We start from the raw sequence: 14,688 nt of genomic DNA on the forward strand, positions 1-14,688 counted from the left end.
ATTCATCTCCACCTCCACCTGCACGTACGTGTCCTCAATCAACCAAAAGTCATTATTTGAAAATCTGAAGTCATACAATGAAGTCTTTTCATTTTTCTTTTCCCTTTTAGTTTTTGATGAACCGTGGAGGAGAATTAACTGGGGGTGAGAATCTGCAGCCCACAGAAAACAAGATTATTCATTTATTTCAGTTTCAGTTTCATTAACATGATGTTTGTTTCCCTGCATAGAAACAACAGGGAGGTCCTAAAGACTGTGAAAGACTGTGAAAGGCTACAAACCTCCGACTGAGGGTCAGCTGCTCAGGATTCTTCTACATGGAGCTGTTGGGTTAGTCATTAGGTAAGTTCGTCAGTGGGTAGGTTTGTGAGCAGGTAAGTTAGTGAGCGGAAAGGTTAGTGAGCAGGTAGGTTAGTGCGCGTGTAGGTTAGTGAGCGGGTAAGTTAGTGAGCAGGTAGGTTAGTGAGCGGGTAAGTTAGTGAGCAGGTGGTTAGTGTGCGGGTAGGTTAGTGATCAGGTAGGTTTGTGAGCAGGTAGGTTAGTGAGCATGTAGGTTAGTGAGCGGGTAAATTATTGAGCGGGTAGGTTAGTCATTAGGTAAGTTCGTCAGTGGGTAGGTTTGTGAGCAGGTAAGTTAGTGAGCGGAAAGGTTAGTGAGCAGGTAGGTTAGTGCGCGTGTAGGTTAGTGAGCGGGTAAGTTAGTGAGCAGGTAGGTTAGTGAGCGGGTAAGTTAGTGAGCAGGTGGTTAGTGTGCGGGTAGGTTAGTGATCAGGTAGGTTTGTGAGCAGGTAGGTTAGTGAGCATGTAGGTTAGTGAGCGGGTAAATTATTGAGCGGGTAGGTTAGTCATTAGGTAAGTTCGTCAGTGGGTAGGTTAGTCATCAGGGAGGATAGTGAGCGGGTAAGTTAGTGATCAGGTAGGTTACTGAGCGTGTAGGTTAGTGAGCGGGTAAGTTAGTCAGCAGGTAGGTTAGTGCGCAGGTAGGTTAGTGTGAAGGTGGGTTAGTGAGTGGTTAGGTTAGTGCGCGGGTAGGTTAGTGAGCAGGTAGGTTTTGAGTTGGTAATTTAGTGAGCAGGTATGTTAGTGAGCAGGTAGGTTAGTGAGCGTGTAGGTTAGTGCGCGGGTAGGTTAGTGAGCAGGTAGGTTTTGAGTTGGTAAGTCAGTGATCAGGTAGGTTAGTGAGCAGGTAGGTTAGTGAGCTTGTAGGTTAGTGAGTGGGTAAGTTAGTAAGCAGGAAGCTTAGTGAGCGGGTAAGTTAGTTAGCAGGTAGGTTAGTGAGCGGGTATTTTAGTGAGCAGGTAAGTTAGTGAGCAGGTAGGTTAGGGAGCAGGTACGTTAGTGAGCAGGTAGGTTTGTGAGCAGGTAAGTTAGTGAGCAGGTAGGTTAGGGAGCAGGTACGTTAGTGAGCAGGTAGGTTTGTGAGCAGGTAAGTTAGTGAGCAGGTAGGTTAGTGAGCGGGTAAGTTAGTGAGAAGGTAGGTTAGTGAGCAGGTAGGTTAGTGAGCAGGTAAGTTAGTGAGCAGGTAGGTTAGTGAGCGGGTATTTTAGTGAGCAGGTAAGTTAGTGAGCAGGTAAGTTAGTGAGCAAGTAAGTTAGTTAGCGGGTAGGTTAGTGAGAAGGTACGTTAGTGAGCAGGTAGGTTAGTGAGCGGGTAGGTTAGTGAGCGGGTATTTTATTGAGCAGGTAAGTTAGTGAGCAGGTAGGCTAATGAGCATGTAGGTTAGTGAGCAGGTAGCTTAATGAGCAGGTAAGTTAGTGAGCAAGTAAGTTCGTTAGCGGGTAGGTTAGTGAGAAGGTACGTTAGTGAGCAGGTAGGTTAGTGAGCGGGTAGGTTAGTGAGCGGGTAGGTTAGTCATCAGGTAGGATAGTACGCGTGTAGGTTAGTGAGCGAGTAAGTTAGTGATCAGGTAGGTTAGTGAGCAGGTAAGTTAGTGAGCAGGTGGTTAGTGTGCGGGTAGGTTAGTGATCAGGTAGGTTAGTGAGCAGGTAGGTTAGTCATCAGGTAGGATAGTGAGCGGGTAAGTTAGTGAGCAGGTTGGTTAGTGAGCGGAAAGGTTAGTGAGCAGGTAGGTTAGTGATCAGGTAGGTTAGTGAGCAGGTAGGTTAGTCATCAGGTAGGTTAGTGAGCGGGTAAGTTAGTGAGCAGGTAAGTTAGTGAGCGGAAAGGTTAGTGAGCAGGTAGGTTAGTGCGCGTGTAGGTTAGTGAGCGGGTAGGTTAGTCATTAGGTAAGTTCGTCAGTGGGTAGGTTTGTGAGCAGGTAGGTTAGTGAGCAGGTAAGTTAGTGAGCAGGTAAGTTGGTGAGCGGGTAGGTTAGTGAGCGGGTAGGTTAGTAAGCAGGTAGGTTAGTGAGCGTGTAGGTTAGTCATCAGGGAGGATAGTGAGCGGGTAAGTTAGTGATCAGGTAGGTTACTGAGCGTGTAGGTTAGTGAGCGGGTAAGTTAGTCAGCAGGTAGGTTAGTGCGCAGGTAGGTTAGTGTGAAGGTGGGTTAGTGAGTGGTTAGGTTAGTGAGCAGGTAGGTTTTGAGGTGGTAAGTTAGTGATCAGGTAGGTTAGTGAGCAGGTAAGTTAGTTAGCAGGTAGGTTAGGAAACAGGTAGGTTAATAATCAGGTAAGTTATTGAGCGGGTAGGTTAGTCAGCAGGTAAGTTCGTCAGTGGGTATATTAGTGAGAAGGTAGGTTAGTAAGCAAGTAGGTTAGTGAGCGGGTAGGTTAGTGAGCAGGTAGGTTAGTGCGCGTGTAGGTTAGTGCGGGTGTAGGTTAGTGAGCGGGTAAGTTAGTGAGCAGGTACGTTAGTGAGCAGGTAGGTTAGTGAGCAGGTAAGTTAGTGAGCAGGTAGGTTAGTGAGCAGGTAAGTTAGTGAGCAGGTAAGTTGGTGAGCGGGTATGTTAGTGAGCGGGTATTTTAGTGAGCAGGTAAGTTAGTGAGCAGGTAGGTTAGGGAGCAGGTACGTTAGTGAGCAGGTAGGTTTGTGAGCAGGTAAGTTAGTGAGCAGGTAGGTTAGGGAGCAGGTACGTTAGTGAGCAGGTAGGTTTGTGAGCAGGTAAGTTAGTGAGCAGGTAGGTTAGTGAGCGGGTAAGTTAGTGAGAAGGTAGGTTAGTGAGCAGGTAAGTTAGTGAGCAGGTAAGTTAGTGAGCAGGTAGGTTAGTGAGCAGGTAGGTTAGTGAGCGGGTAGGTTAGTGAGCAGGTAGGTTAGTGAGCGGGTATTTTATTGAGCAGGTAAGTTAGTGAGCAGGTAGGCTAGTGAGCATGTAGGTTAGTGAGCAGGTAGCTTAATGAGCAGGTAAGTTAGTGAGCAAGTAAGTTCGTTAGCGGGTAGGTTAGTGAGCGGGTAGGTTAGTGAGCGGGTAGGTTAGTCATCAGGTAGGATAGTACGCGTGTAGGTTAGTGAGCGAGTAAGTTAGTGATCAGGTAGGTTAGTGAGCAGGTAAGTTAGTGAGCAGGTGGTTAGTGTGCGGGTAGGTTAGTGATCAGGTAGGTTAGTGAGCAGGTAGGTTAGTCATCAGGTAGGATAGTGAGCGGGTAAGTTAGTGAGCAGGTAGGTTAGTGAGCGGAAAGGTTAGTGAGCAGGTAGGTTAGTGCGCGTGTAGGTTAGTGAGCGGGTAAGTTAGTGAGCAGGTAGGTTAGTGAGCGGGTAAGTTAGTGAGCAGGTGGTTAGTGTGCGGGTAGGTTAGTGATCAGGTAGGTTAGTGAGCAGGTAGGTTAGTGAGCATGTAGGTTAGTAAGCGGGTAAATTATTGAGCGGGTAGGTCATTAGGTCATCAGGTCATTAGTCATTAGGTAAGTTCGTCAGTGGGTAGGTTTGTGAGCAGGTAGGTTAGTGAGCAGGTAAGTTAGTGAGCAGGTAAGTTGGTGAGCGGGTAGGTTAGTGAGCGGGTAGGTTAGTAAGCAGGTAGGTTAGTGAGCGTGTAGGTTAGTCATCAGGGAGGATAGTGAGCGGGTAAGTTAGTGATCAGGTAGGTTACTGAGCGTGTAGGTTAGTGAGCGGGTAAGTTAGTCAGCAGGTAGGTTAGTGCGCAGGTAGGTTAGTGTGAAGGTGGGTTAGTGAGTGGTTAGGTTAGTGAGCAGGTAGGTTTTGAGGTGGTAAGTTAGTGATCAGGTAGGTTAGTGAGCAGGTAAGTTAGTTAGCAGGTAGGTTAGGAAACAGGTAGGTTAATAATCAGGTAAGTTATTGAGCGGGTAGGTTAGTCAGCAGGTAAGTTCGTCAGTGGGTATATTAGTGAGAAGGTAGGTTAGTAAGCAAGTAGGTTAGTGAGCGGGTAGGTTAGTGAGCAGGTAGGTTAGTGCGCGTGTAGGTTAGTGCGGGTGTAGGTTAGTGAGCGGGTAAGTTAGTGAGCAGGTGGTTAGTGCGCGGGTAGGTTAGTGAGCGGGTAGGTTAGTGAGTGTGTAGGTTAGTGAGCCGGTAGGTTAGTGTGCATGTAGGTTTTGAGGTGGTAATTTAGTGAGCAGGTATGTTAGTGAGCAGGTAGGTTAGTGAGCGTGTAGGTTAGTGCGCGGGTAGGTTAGTGAGAAGGTACGTTTTGAGTTGGTAAGTCAGTGATCAGGTAGGTTAGTGAGCAGGTAGGTTAGTGAGCTTGTAGGTTAGTGAGTGGGTAAGTTAGTGTGCAGGTGGTTAGTGAGCGGGTAGGTTAGTGTGCAGGTAGGTTTTGGGGTGGTAAGTTAGTAAGCAGGAAGCTTAGTGAGCGGGTAAGTTAGTGAGCAGGTAGGTTAGTGAGCAGGTAGGTTAATGATCAGGTAAGTTATTGAGCGGGTAGGTCAGTCAGCAGGTAGTATAGTGAGCGGGTAAGTTAGTGAGCAGGTAGGTTAGTGAGCGGGTACGTTAGTGTGCAGTTGGGTTAGTAAGCAGGTAGGTTAGTGATCAGGTAAATTATTGAGCGGGTAGGTTAGTCAGAAGGTAAGTTCGTCAGCGGGTAGGTTATTGAGCAGGTAGGTAAGTAAGCAGATAGGTTAGTGTGCAGGTAGGTTAGTGAGTGGGTAGGTTAGTGAGCGTGTAGGTTAGTGAGCGGGTAAGTTAGTGACCAGGTAGGTTAGTGCGCGGGTAGGTTAGTGAGAAGGTAGTTTAGTGAGCAAGTAGGTTTTGAGGTGGTAAGTTAGTGATCAGGTAGGTTAGTGAGCATGTAGGTTAGTGAGCGGGTAAATTATTCAGCGGGTAGGTTAGTCAGCAGGTAAGTTCGTCAGTGGTTAGGTTAGTGAGCAGGTAGGTTAGTAAGCAGGTAGGTTAGTCATCAGGTAGGATAATGAGCGGGTAAGTTAGTGAGCGGGTAGGTTAGTGAGCGGGTACGTTAGTGAGCGTGTAGGTTAGTGATCGGGTAAGTTAGTCAGCAGGTAGGTTAGTGCGCAGGTAGGTTATTGTGAAGGTGGGTTAGTGATCAGGTAGGTTAGTGATCAGGTAGGTTAGTGAGCATGTCGGTTAGTGAGCGGGTAAATTATTGAGCGGGTAGGTTAGTCAGCAGGTAAGTTCGTTAGTGGGTAGGTTAGTGAGCAGGTAGGTTAGTGAGCGGGTAGGTTAGTCAGCAGGTAAGTTCGTTAGTGAGTAGGTTAGTGAGCAGGTAGGTTAGTGAGCAGGTAGGTTAGTCAATAGGTAGGATAGTGAGCGGGTAAGTTAGTGAGCAGGTAGGTTAGTAAGCGAGAAGGTTAGTGTGCAGGTAGGTTTTGAGGTGGTAAGTTAGTGATCAGATAGGTTAGTGAGCAGGTAGGTTAGAGAGCGGGTAGGTTAGTCAGCAGGTAGGTTAGTGCACGGTTAGGTTAGTGTGAAGGTGGGTTAGTGAGCGGGTAGGTTAGTTAGCAGGTAGGTTTTGAGGTGGTAAGTTAGTGATCATGTAGGTTAGTGTGCAGGTAGGTTAGTGAGCAGGTAGGTTAATGAGCGGGTAGGTTAGTGAGCGGGTAGGTTAGTGAGCGGGTAGGTCAGTGATCAGGTGGGTTTGTGAGCGGGTAGGTGTCTTGGTTGTGTGTCTCATTTGTCTCTGGGTGGATTGATGGAAGATTCTTTAACAAGAAGCACAGAAGGTTGGCAAATAGAAGTAAGACAATCCGGAAGACTGGTTGCTCCTGCAAATCCTTATGAAAGCATCTTGACAAGCGAAGAAAAGGAACCCCTGTGAGTGCAGGAGCTAAACTCTGCTAGGCTCCGCCCCAGGCTTCCTGGAAAACTTGTTCAACACCACCTAAGGCCAGAAACCAAACAAACAGCCAAGCTGTTGTTTCAGTTTGAAATGAAACTATGTGAAGAGACGAAGAACAATAACACCTCACACAGCCCAAACTGGTGAAACAGGTCTGTACATATTTCCTCACTGAATCATTATTCAGCACAAAGCTTCCATCAGGTCATGTCTGCTGGGAGTTTAAAACCAGGATATAAAACAAATGTTTTGTCCCCTCAACATTACAGTGTGTGAGATACAGATAAACTTTTCTCATTGAGCAAGAAAATGATCCAACTGCCTGATGGCACAGAGAGAAACCTACTCCTCCCATAGTGTTTCAGGCCTCTAATGCGTCTGTTACCAGTTTGGCTCTTTCTTCTATTTTCTCCACAGTGTTGTTAGAACATCCAGTTTTATTTATCAAACCTTGTTTTACTCAAATAAAGTTGGGTTTCTTTAAGTCAGTTGACTCTGTACAGCAGTGACTGATCAAAGAACAGCTGATCTCCACAGAACAGACGAGTCCAGAAGGAAGTCAGACGCCATAAAGACATTTCAGTCACTTTTCATGATAAAACACCCTGATTAATGAAGTAAAAGTAATCTGAAGGAGGTGGTTCTCAAGCATTCACCTCTACAACAGTTCCTATCTTTAAGCTGTAATTATCAGTGTTAAAATAAATTCTTCAGACTTTAAAATGTTCTGATTTAGGAGGATAATAAGATGAACATTTAAACACATTCTGCAACCAGGTCAATAAAATGAGGACCGTTTGCTCGGTGTTGATGCTTAGCAATGATGCTAATGAGCTGTTATATTTTACCTTCAAATAAATGTTCAGAAAACAGGCCTGATGACAGTAATCAGAGACCTTAAGAGACTTTGTGGCGAATCAGCTTTCATATAAAGTAAAAATGAAACCAGGACTACATGGATGTTATAAAAACCCTGTGAACAACAGTCTCAGTCACACTCTGACATCTGTCTGCATCTGAAGCTTCAGCTCAGCTCGAAGAAGGTAGGATTCTTTTATAATGTCTAAAGCTGGATTAGTAGTAGTTTAAATAAAATAGTGTAAATAAAATATGTTCATATTAAAACTGACAAACATATAACAGAAATGATTCTTTATGGAAATTATTCCAGCAGCTGTTTTCTTTTATTCTTCAGCGTATTACATGTTTTTAATTTGTTTAACTTTAAATTTCCAACCTTCACAGATATGAAAGTTGTATAAATCAATCACTTACTTTTTGCATTAATTTTTTAATTGAATCTAATTATTTCTTTAAGAAAATAATTATCCAGATAAATGTCTTCTAACCCTGAACCGTAAATCCCTTTAAGTAATATGTTGTGCTGTTGTTCATCTCAGCCTGTATTCACCTCATTTTAAGACTTTTTATAAAGCATTTTATGCTTTTATATCTTGTTATACCTTGGAACTCACAGAGGGTGTACTTTCTTTTTCACACGACTGGTTCATCATAAATACCAGGTTGTTATTGAAACGCTGTCTGTGATCCAAAAACACTCAGGAAAAACTCTGCAGACATCAGTTATGATGGTCAAAAAAGAAACTTTTTCATAAAGTTCTTGGCTGAAAGAAATTATAATTCAGCACAACGCTTCCATCAGGTCATGTCTGCTGGGAGTTTAAAACCAGGATATAAACTAAATGTTTTGTCCCCTCAACATTACAGTGTGTGAGATACAGATAAACTTTTCTCATTTGTCCCATTGAGCAACAAAATGATCCAACTGCCTGATGGCACAGAGAGAAACCTGCTCCTCCCACAGTGTTTCAGGCCTCTAATGCGTCTTTTACCAATTTGGCCCTTTCTTCTATTTTCTCCACAGTGGATTTGACTGTTGTTAGAACATCCAGTTTTATTTATTTAATCTTGTTTTACTCCAATAAAGTTGGGTTTCTTTAAGTCAGTTGACTCTGTACAGCAGTGACTGATCAAAGTACAGCTGATCTCCACAGAACAGACGAGTCCAGCAGGAAGTCAGACTTCATAAAGACATTTCAGTCACTTTTCATGATAAAACACCTGTGCAGACTCAGTGTTACAATCCAACGTTAACATATTCAGTCATAACCATTAACAGGGATTAAGGAGCAGAAAAACACAAGTTTTATGACACCACAAATACGAAATGAAGAAGGACAAGGAGTGGATGTTAAAAGCAAACTTTTCTATCACCTTTAGAAACACTCTGAATCTGATGTAAAAACATCTAAATTACAGTAGCAGCTCATCTCACAGCCTGAACCAACCACTCAGCAGTTTCTCACCATGAACAGATGAAAACCTGTCAGCTGACAGATATGTCCACGGTTTTGTTGTGTTCTTTATGAAGCAGACAAACACTGAGATAAAAACGGTTCAATGACAGGTTTCAGGTATTTTAGCATTTAATGTATTTCATTATGTTTACATAAAATATTAAAATAATAAGAATAAAATGTGATTCAAATTTTGAAATAAAAAAAATGTCATAAATCCCAGATTTAAGTTTTCTGTCGGTTTTAACAGTTACTTTGTTGAGAGAGATGAATGTTTTATGATATATTTCTTCATGTGTTTGATACCAATGTGTTCTTCAAAAGAAAACAATAGATTCATCTAAACATGAGTAAACTGGTTTTCAGTTATGGGAGGATCTTCATCTAAACCTGCACCTCGACCTGCACCTCGACCTCCACCTCCACCTCCTCCTTCACCTCCAGCTCCACCTGCACGTACGTGTCCTCAATCAACCAAAAGTCATTATTTAAAAATCTGATGTCATACAATGAAGTCTTTTCATTTGTCTTTTCTCTTTTAGTTTTTGATGAACCGTGGAGGAGAATCAACTGGGGGTGAGAATCTGCAGCCCACAGAAAACAAGATTATTCATTTATTTACTGAGTCTTAGTGTCTGTTGTTTCAGTTTCATTAACATGATGTTTGTTTCCCTGCATAGAGACAATAGGGAGGTCCTACAGACTGTGAAAGGCTACAAACCTCCGACTGAGGGTCAGCTGCTCAGGATTCTTCTACATGGAGCCGTTGGGGCTGGAAAGAGCAGTTTGATCAATTCTGTCCAAAGTGTCATGCGTGGCAGAGTTTACAGGCAGGCTCTGGTGGATAACACATCCGGCGACAGTTTCACTAAAGAGGTGAGAAAATCATTTAGTTAATTTAATTAATAGGTCAATTGCTATAATAGATGGATAAAAATGTGGTGATTCTGGTGACATAATTTGTCTGAATGGCAGTCGAAATGAACAGTTTCCACAAAAGAAAGTCTACGTGGCCCTGTTGAATTATCAGATATAAACTTCCTACAGAGTCAGCTGAGAACTGGGCATAGGTCACTGGGCCATGAGTTTGGGGGCTAGCTGAACTGGCTTTTTGGTAAATGAGCTGGGATCCAAGCAGCTGTGGACATCCATGCTAGCTGAGCTAGCTCTCCAAAGTATTTGACTGGGAACTTGGATGAAAGAGTCAGGAGACACAAACTAGCTGAGTTAGCTAAGCTGCTTCTCAGTAAAGTGGTCCTGAACCAAAGGGTCCCCTCAGTATTAGAGTATCCCAAACAGGTCAGGACTTCCAGGTTCAGCTTTTGACCAGGAACTCCTGAGCTAGCCATGCTAGCTGCCAAATGAGCAGGAACCTTAATGCAAAGCACTTGGCCTGGAACATTTGAGCTGGGACCTCTGAACATGTTGGGAGATGAGTCTGCTGCTCCTGGCCAGCGATCAACACCTTTCTGATGCTGTTGAGGATCATAGATGGTGAATACATGAAGATGGTGATGCTTCAGGAGTTGGACTATAAAAGCAGAACCAACTGAAATGCTCTGAAATGTGCATCACAGCTGGACCACAAAGCAGCAGCGTTCAGTGGATTCAGGAGTGATTTGGAGCTTTCATGAAGATCAGTGTTAAAACAGAACAAAGCTGACTCGGGTCTTATCCCCGTCTTTGGCTTTTAAGCTAAGAGATGATGTTTATTCAGTGGAGGAAGACCTGCTCAGCAGCCTGTTACATGCACTAACGTGCACGCTCAGATAAATGTGCTGCCGCAGCTCAGATTACAACACAGTGACTGAGATCATCATCACACTGGTGTATCTTCACATAGTTATTAGATGTTTTCTGGTCCTTTGATATGATTCACTGATATTTATTTAATCTGTTTATATTATTTATTCATTTTTAAAAAAGCTTTTACTGAATGATTTTATGTTAGAAGCTGTACATATATTCTTCATATTTGCTTTACAGTACAAAACCTACAGAATAAAAAAGGATGATGGGTCATTATATCCTTTTGTCTGCAATGACATCATGGGTCTGAGCAAACATGGAGGTGTCCTGGTGGAAGATATCAAACTGGCTTTAAAGGGACACGTGAAGGATGGTTACAAGGTATGAATGATTTTTGTAAAAAATTAAATTCTTTTGAGTTTAATTTCTATTTATGGATATTAAAAGATGAAGATCCAAGATGGCGGCGCATATAGATGCAGTGGCTCTTTGCTCTCACTTCTAGTGCTTTGTTTCGATATTCGTTATGTACATCCTGTTTGTTTTAACTGCTTTTTGTCGAGCTAACTTCAGCCGACACGATCTGTTAAAAATCGGAGTTTCGGATTGTTACAGCGGAGTCCTCTCGTTCATACAACATCCCGGAGTTCATAACAAGGGATCTCTTTGGATCACGATACCAATGAGGAAGCTGAGGCGGTGCAGGGAGTGCAAGCAAGAGCGGGGATGCAGGGCCGGTGAGCTAGCTAGGTTATGAAAGCAGCCACACAAACCCGTCCCAGCCTCTCCCTCGAAAATGTAAGATCCCACACCAACAAAATGGACGAGCTGAGACTCCAGGAAGCTTGGGACAACTTCCCCAGACACTGCTGTGTCCTACTCATCACGAAGCATGGCTACATTCATCGAGAATCCTCAATAAGAACGATATCAGCCAGAGACTGCTTGAGTCTTTTTACCGCTCCACCATGGAGAGCATCCTCACATACTGCTTCTGTACGTGGTTTGCAGTTTCACTCATGTCACCTTACTGCCTCAGGAGAGTATATATATATATATATATACACTATCCTGAATGACTCATTCCATTCACTGAAAGGCCTGCACCTTACTTTTGGTTGTACTCGTTGTAATGACAATAAAGGATATGTGAATCTGAATCTTATAAATTCATTTAAAATTCTTTTTCCAGTTCAATCCTGTGTCTCAGCTGTCAGAGGGTGATCGTCATTACAATAAATCCCCAACTTCCAACGACCGTGTGCACGTTCTGGTCTGTGTGATTCCTGCAGACACATTAAGTTTAATGGATGATAAAGTTGTGGAGAAGTTCAGGAGCATCAGAGAGGAAGCCAGTAATCTGAGTGAGAACAGAATCTGTTTTACTTCTCTGGGTTTGGGTTCAGTGGGACTAAACTTCTTCTGAGTATCAAATATCATGCAGCCAATCGTAGCAGAGCTCTGTTCTGTCACTTTGTCGCTTCTTTACTTCTTTACTTGTTGTCCTGACAGATATTCCTCAACTGGCCGTTCTCACCAAAATTGATGTGGCTTTTCCAGAAGTTAAAGATGTAAAGAATGTCTACAAGTCACAAAATGTGAAAGAAAAGGTATGTTTAGTTTGTAATTCTGAACTTAAAGTGTGTATTACACCATCATTTTCAGTCATTTAATTCTTAGTCTTCGGTACGTTTAGATTATCTTTGAAACCTTCATAACTCCAAACAGTTAGTAATCAGATCAGAACGAGGGAGAACGTTCTCTGGGGGAACCCTAACCCTCCTGAGAACAGAGGATCTGGATAAAGTGTCTTCTGATTGGTCGAATTCTTGGATGTTTGGGTCGATGAGACCTGATGCTGCAGTATAATCATGTTCAGCCCCTGTTCAAACTTTAATGAAATTCTCCAAAGCTGCGAGTTGTGGTTTGAGAACATGTGATGTTAATTTCTTCAATCCAGATGCAGAAGCTCGGTGCTAATGTGGGAATTCCCATGAACTGCATCTTCCCTGTGATGAACTACAGTGAGGAAACCGAAATGAACGATGACATCGACTCACTGATCCTGAACGCCATGAAACACGTCCTCCACTGTGGTGACGACTTCCTCGAGTTCACCCAGAATTAACCTGATTCTTCCTAAAACATGTTGATGAAGATAAATCACAGGAAATTAATCTGTTATCATAACCTGCATGATTTTATATACAATCACACATAAAGCTCCTAAAAAGAGGAATGAATCTCCTCCGAGTGCTTTTACGGATAAAAAAGAAAGAAAATTGGAAGTTTCTCAAACAGAATTACTAAAACAGTTTCATCCTGTGCTGAACATACATTCAGTACATTTACATGACAGGAGGAATAATGTACTGATTGGGTTTGTCCAGCAAAGCAAAAGCAAAGCTCAACTATTAGAACACATGTAACAGTGAAAGCTGATAACAGCAGAGAATAACCACAAGAGTGTCTCATAAAGCAGTAAAATGTTGGTAGAAAGCTGTGAAGATGTCCAATTCCCTGCTTCCTATGGTACCAGTTTACCTCCAGCTTGTTTGGGTTTGTGGGCTAACTGGATGTGAACCTGAAGCAGCTGGAAACAGCTGGATTCCCCTCCTGTGTTTCTATACTGGGACCAGTTTAAGCTGAGCTGTAACAGTGGCTGTATTTAACTCTGCATGTAAACGCACTGACTGACGTGGACATATATTAGATTTAGAAGCTGAACGAAAATGAAAAATAGTTTATAGTCTTTAGTTAACAGCATGACTTTCTAACAGGTTTTAAAATCCAACATTATGATTTTCTTTGGGATTAATTAATAATTTTTTCATCTACTTTCATTAAACTCTTGAACTGTAATATCTTTACAAACTATAACCACTATGTATGCTCTGTGAAAAGATGGAAGAAGTTATTAAAAACAAATCTCCATTTAAGCATTAACCTCTGTGTTTTTTATTAAATACATTATTTATCATTTTTAATTATCAGAAGGGCAAACTGATTAATTTATATTATATTATTTACTACATCATAACATATAATAATATATTATATCCTTTTTATAAAAGATATATAAAAGAATATAAAGTAAAAGGACATATTTACATGTCCGTCTTTATATTGATACATGCAACCATATTATTTAGTTATTTATCTATACCATTCAAATTGAATCAATTTCATATTATTGTTTTGAGGCTTCAACAGTTTTCTAATTTTTTTCCTCTGATTTTTATTTGCTTTTCCACATTTTAAAACAATGTAATGCTTGATTTAAGTAAACTTAATATTTTAAACTTTACTTATTCAAATTTCAGTAAACTTTTAGTAAACTTGCTTAAATTAACCTTAACTTTCATTTCTAACTTGTGTGTTGATGGTTTGAAGTAAAGATTTACTTAAAGAAGATTGAAGCAGCAGAACTAACTGGAAACAACAGAAAGTAACAGCATGCTGCCCTCTGCTGGAGCTCAGCGTCACTGCAGCCAAACGATCAGTGTGTATGTGTGTGTTCTTGTTTTAGTACACAATGGGGACCTAATTGTGAAAGTACATCACCTCATGGGGACCTCTGTAAATGTGGGGACAATCGTTGTGTCCCCATAAATACAAAGGGAATTTTTATCTTGATTTCATGTTTTCAGTCCAAATTAGATCATAGTTAGGTTTAGGATTGGGATTAAGGTTAGATATTCTGTTGTGAAAATTTGGATGATTTTCTAGCGGCGAGTCTTCACGGGAAAAATAAACCAGACATGTTTGTGTGTGTGTTATCAGACCGAGCTGCAGGACAGACTAAATTACCAAAAGTTATGGAACAGCTGAAACTTCACCAAGTTGTTCACTTGTTGGTGCAGCTAACTGAGTTTCCCAAAGCCCAAATAATGCCTGGAATAAGACCCCAAATCCAGATGAGTTGAAGAGGAGACGTTTACAGGGATGCAGAGTAGGAACAAAAAGGAGAAAAAGGAAGTGTAAGTTTAAACCATTTCTTCCTTTAATCATCAGGGGAAATGTGAGATCTCTGGTGGATAAAATGGATGAGCTTGGAGCCCTGATCAGGACATCTGGGGTGAGGAGGATCATTTTGTTATTAAAAGCCCATGCATGATGGGAAGAGTTTCTCAAATATTGTAATCTTGTAAGGACAAAACGTTGGTCTGTTATGTTAAATTATAGAACTGTGAGTAAGTGGATTCCAGTAGAGTAGAGGTAGTGCTTTATCCAAAAGGAGTCATATTTATAAGGAGTAATTCCAGAAAATTTGTGAAAAATGTATACGCTAAGTAAATTAGAGTGTTTTTGGCTAATCCCTGAGAAGACGGTTGTACTAGTTATATAATGATTAGTTGCAGTCACTGATTTTCTATGGTTTATTTTGTAGGTTGGAGTTGGTTCTGTGTTTCTTACTATGTCTGTCACGGCTAAAGCCTGACTGACTCACAGATAGGACCAGAAGCTGACACTGGGAGTTTTCAACTAAAGATGAGGTTTAT

The 14,688-nt window shown here is 41.9% G+C and overlaps 1 protein-coding gene across 1 annotated transcript; it reads left to right on the forward strand.

The window, feature by feature from the left end:
- Positions 1 to 8,805: 8,805 nt before the first annotated feature.
- On the forward strand, positions 8,806 to 13,125 carry LOC140267563 (interferon-induced protein 44-like). The gene is made up of 7 exons (XM_072362878.1): positions 8,806 to 8,893; positions 8,980 to 9,013; positions 9,118 to 9,313; positions 10,424 to 10,567; positions 11,379 to 11,550; positions 11,699 to 11,796; positions 12,147 to 13,125. Exons 1-7 carry the CDS (start codon positions 8,806 to 8,808, stop codon positions 12,312 to 12,314), a joined length of 900 nt encoding a protein of 299 aa, XP_072218979.1. The 3' UTR covers positions 12,315 to 13,125.
- The last annotated feature ends 1,563 nt before the right edge of the window (positions 13,126 to 14,688 follow it).

The sequence above is a fragment of the Leuresthes tenuis genome, unplaced genomic scaffold, assembly GCF_036924035.1.
Source record: "Leuresthes tenuis unplaced genomic scaffold, fLeuTen1.0.hap1 SCAF_13, whole genome shotgun sequence".
In the NCBI taxonomy this organism is placed as follows: domain Eukaryota; kingdom Metazoa; phylum Chordata; class Actinopteri; order Atheriniformes; family Atherinopsidae; genus Leuresthes; species Leuresthes tenuis.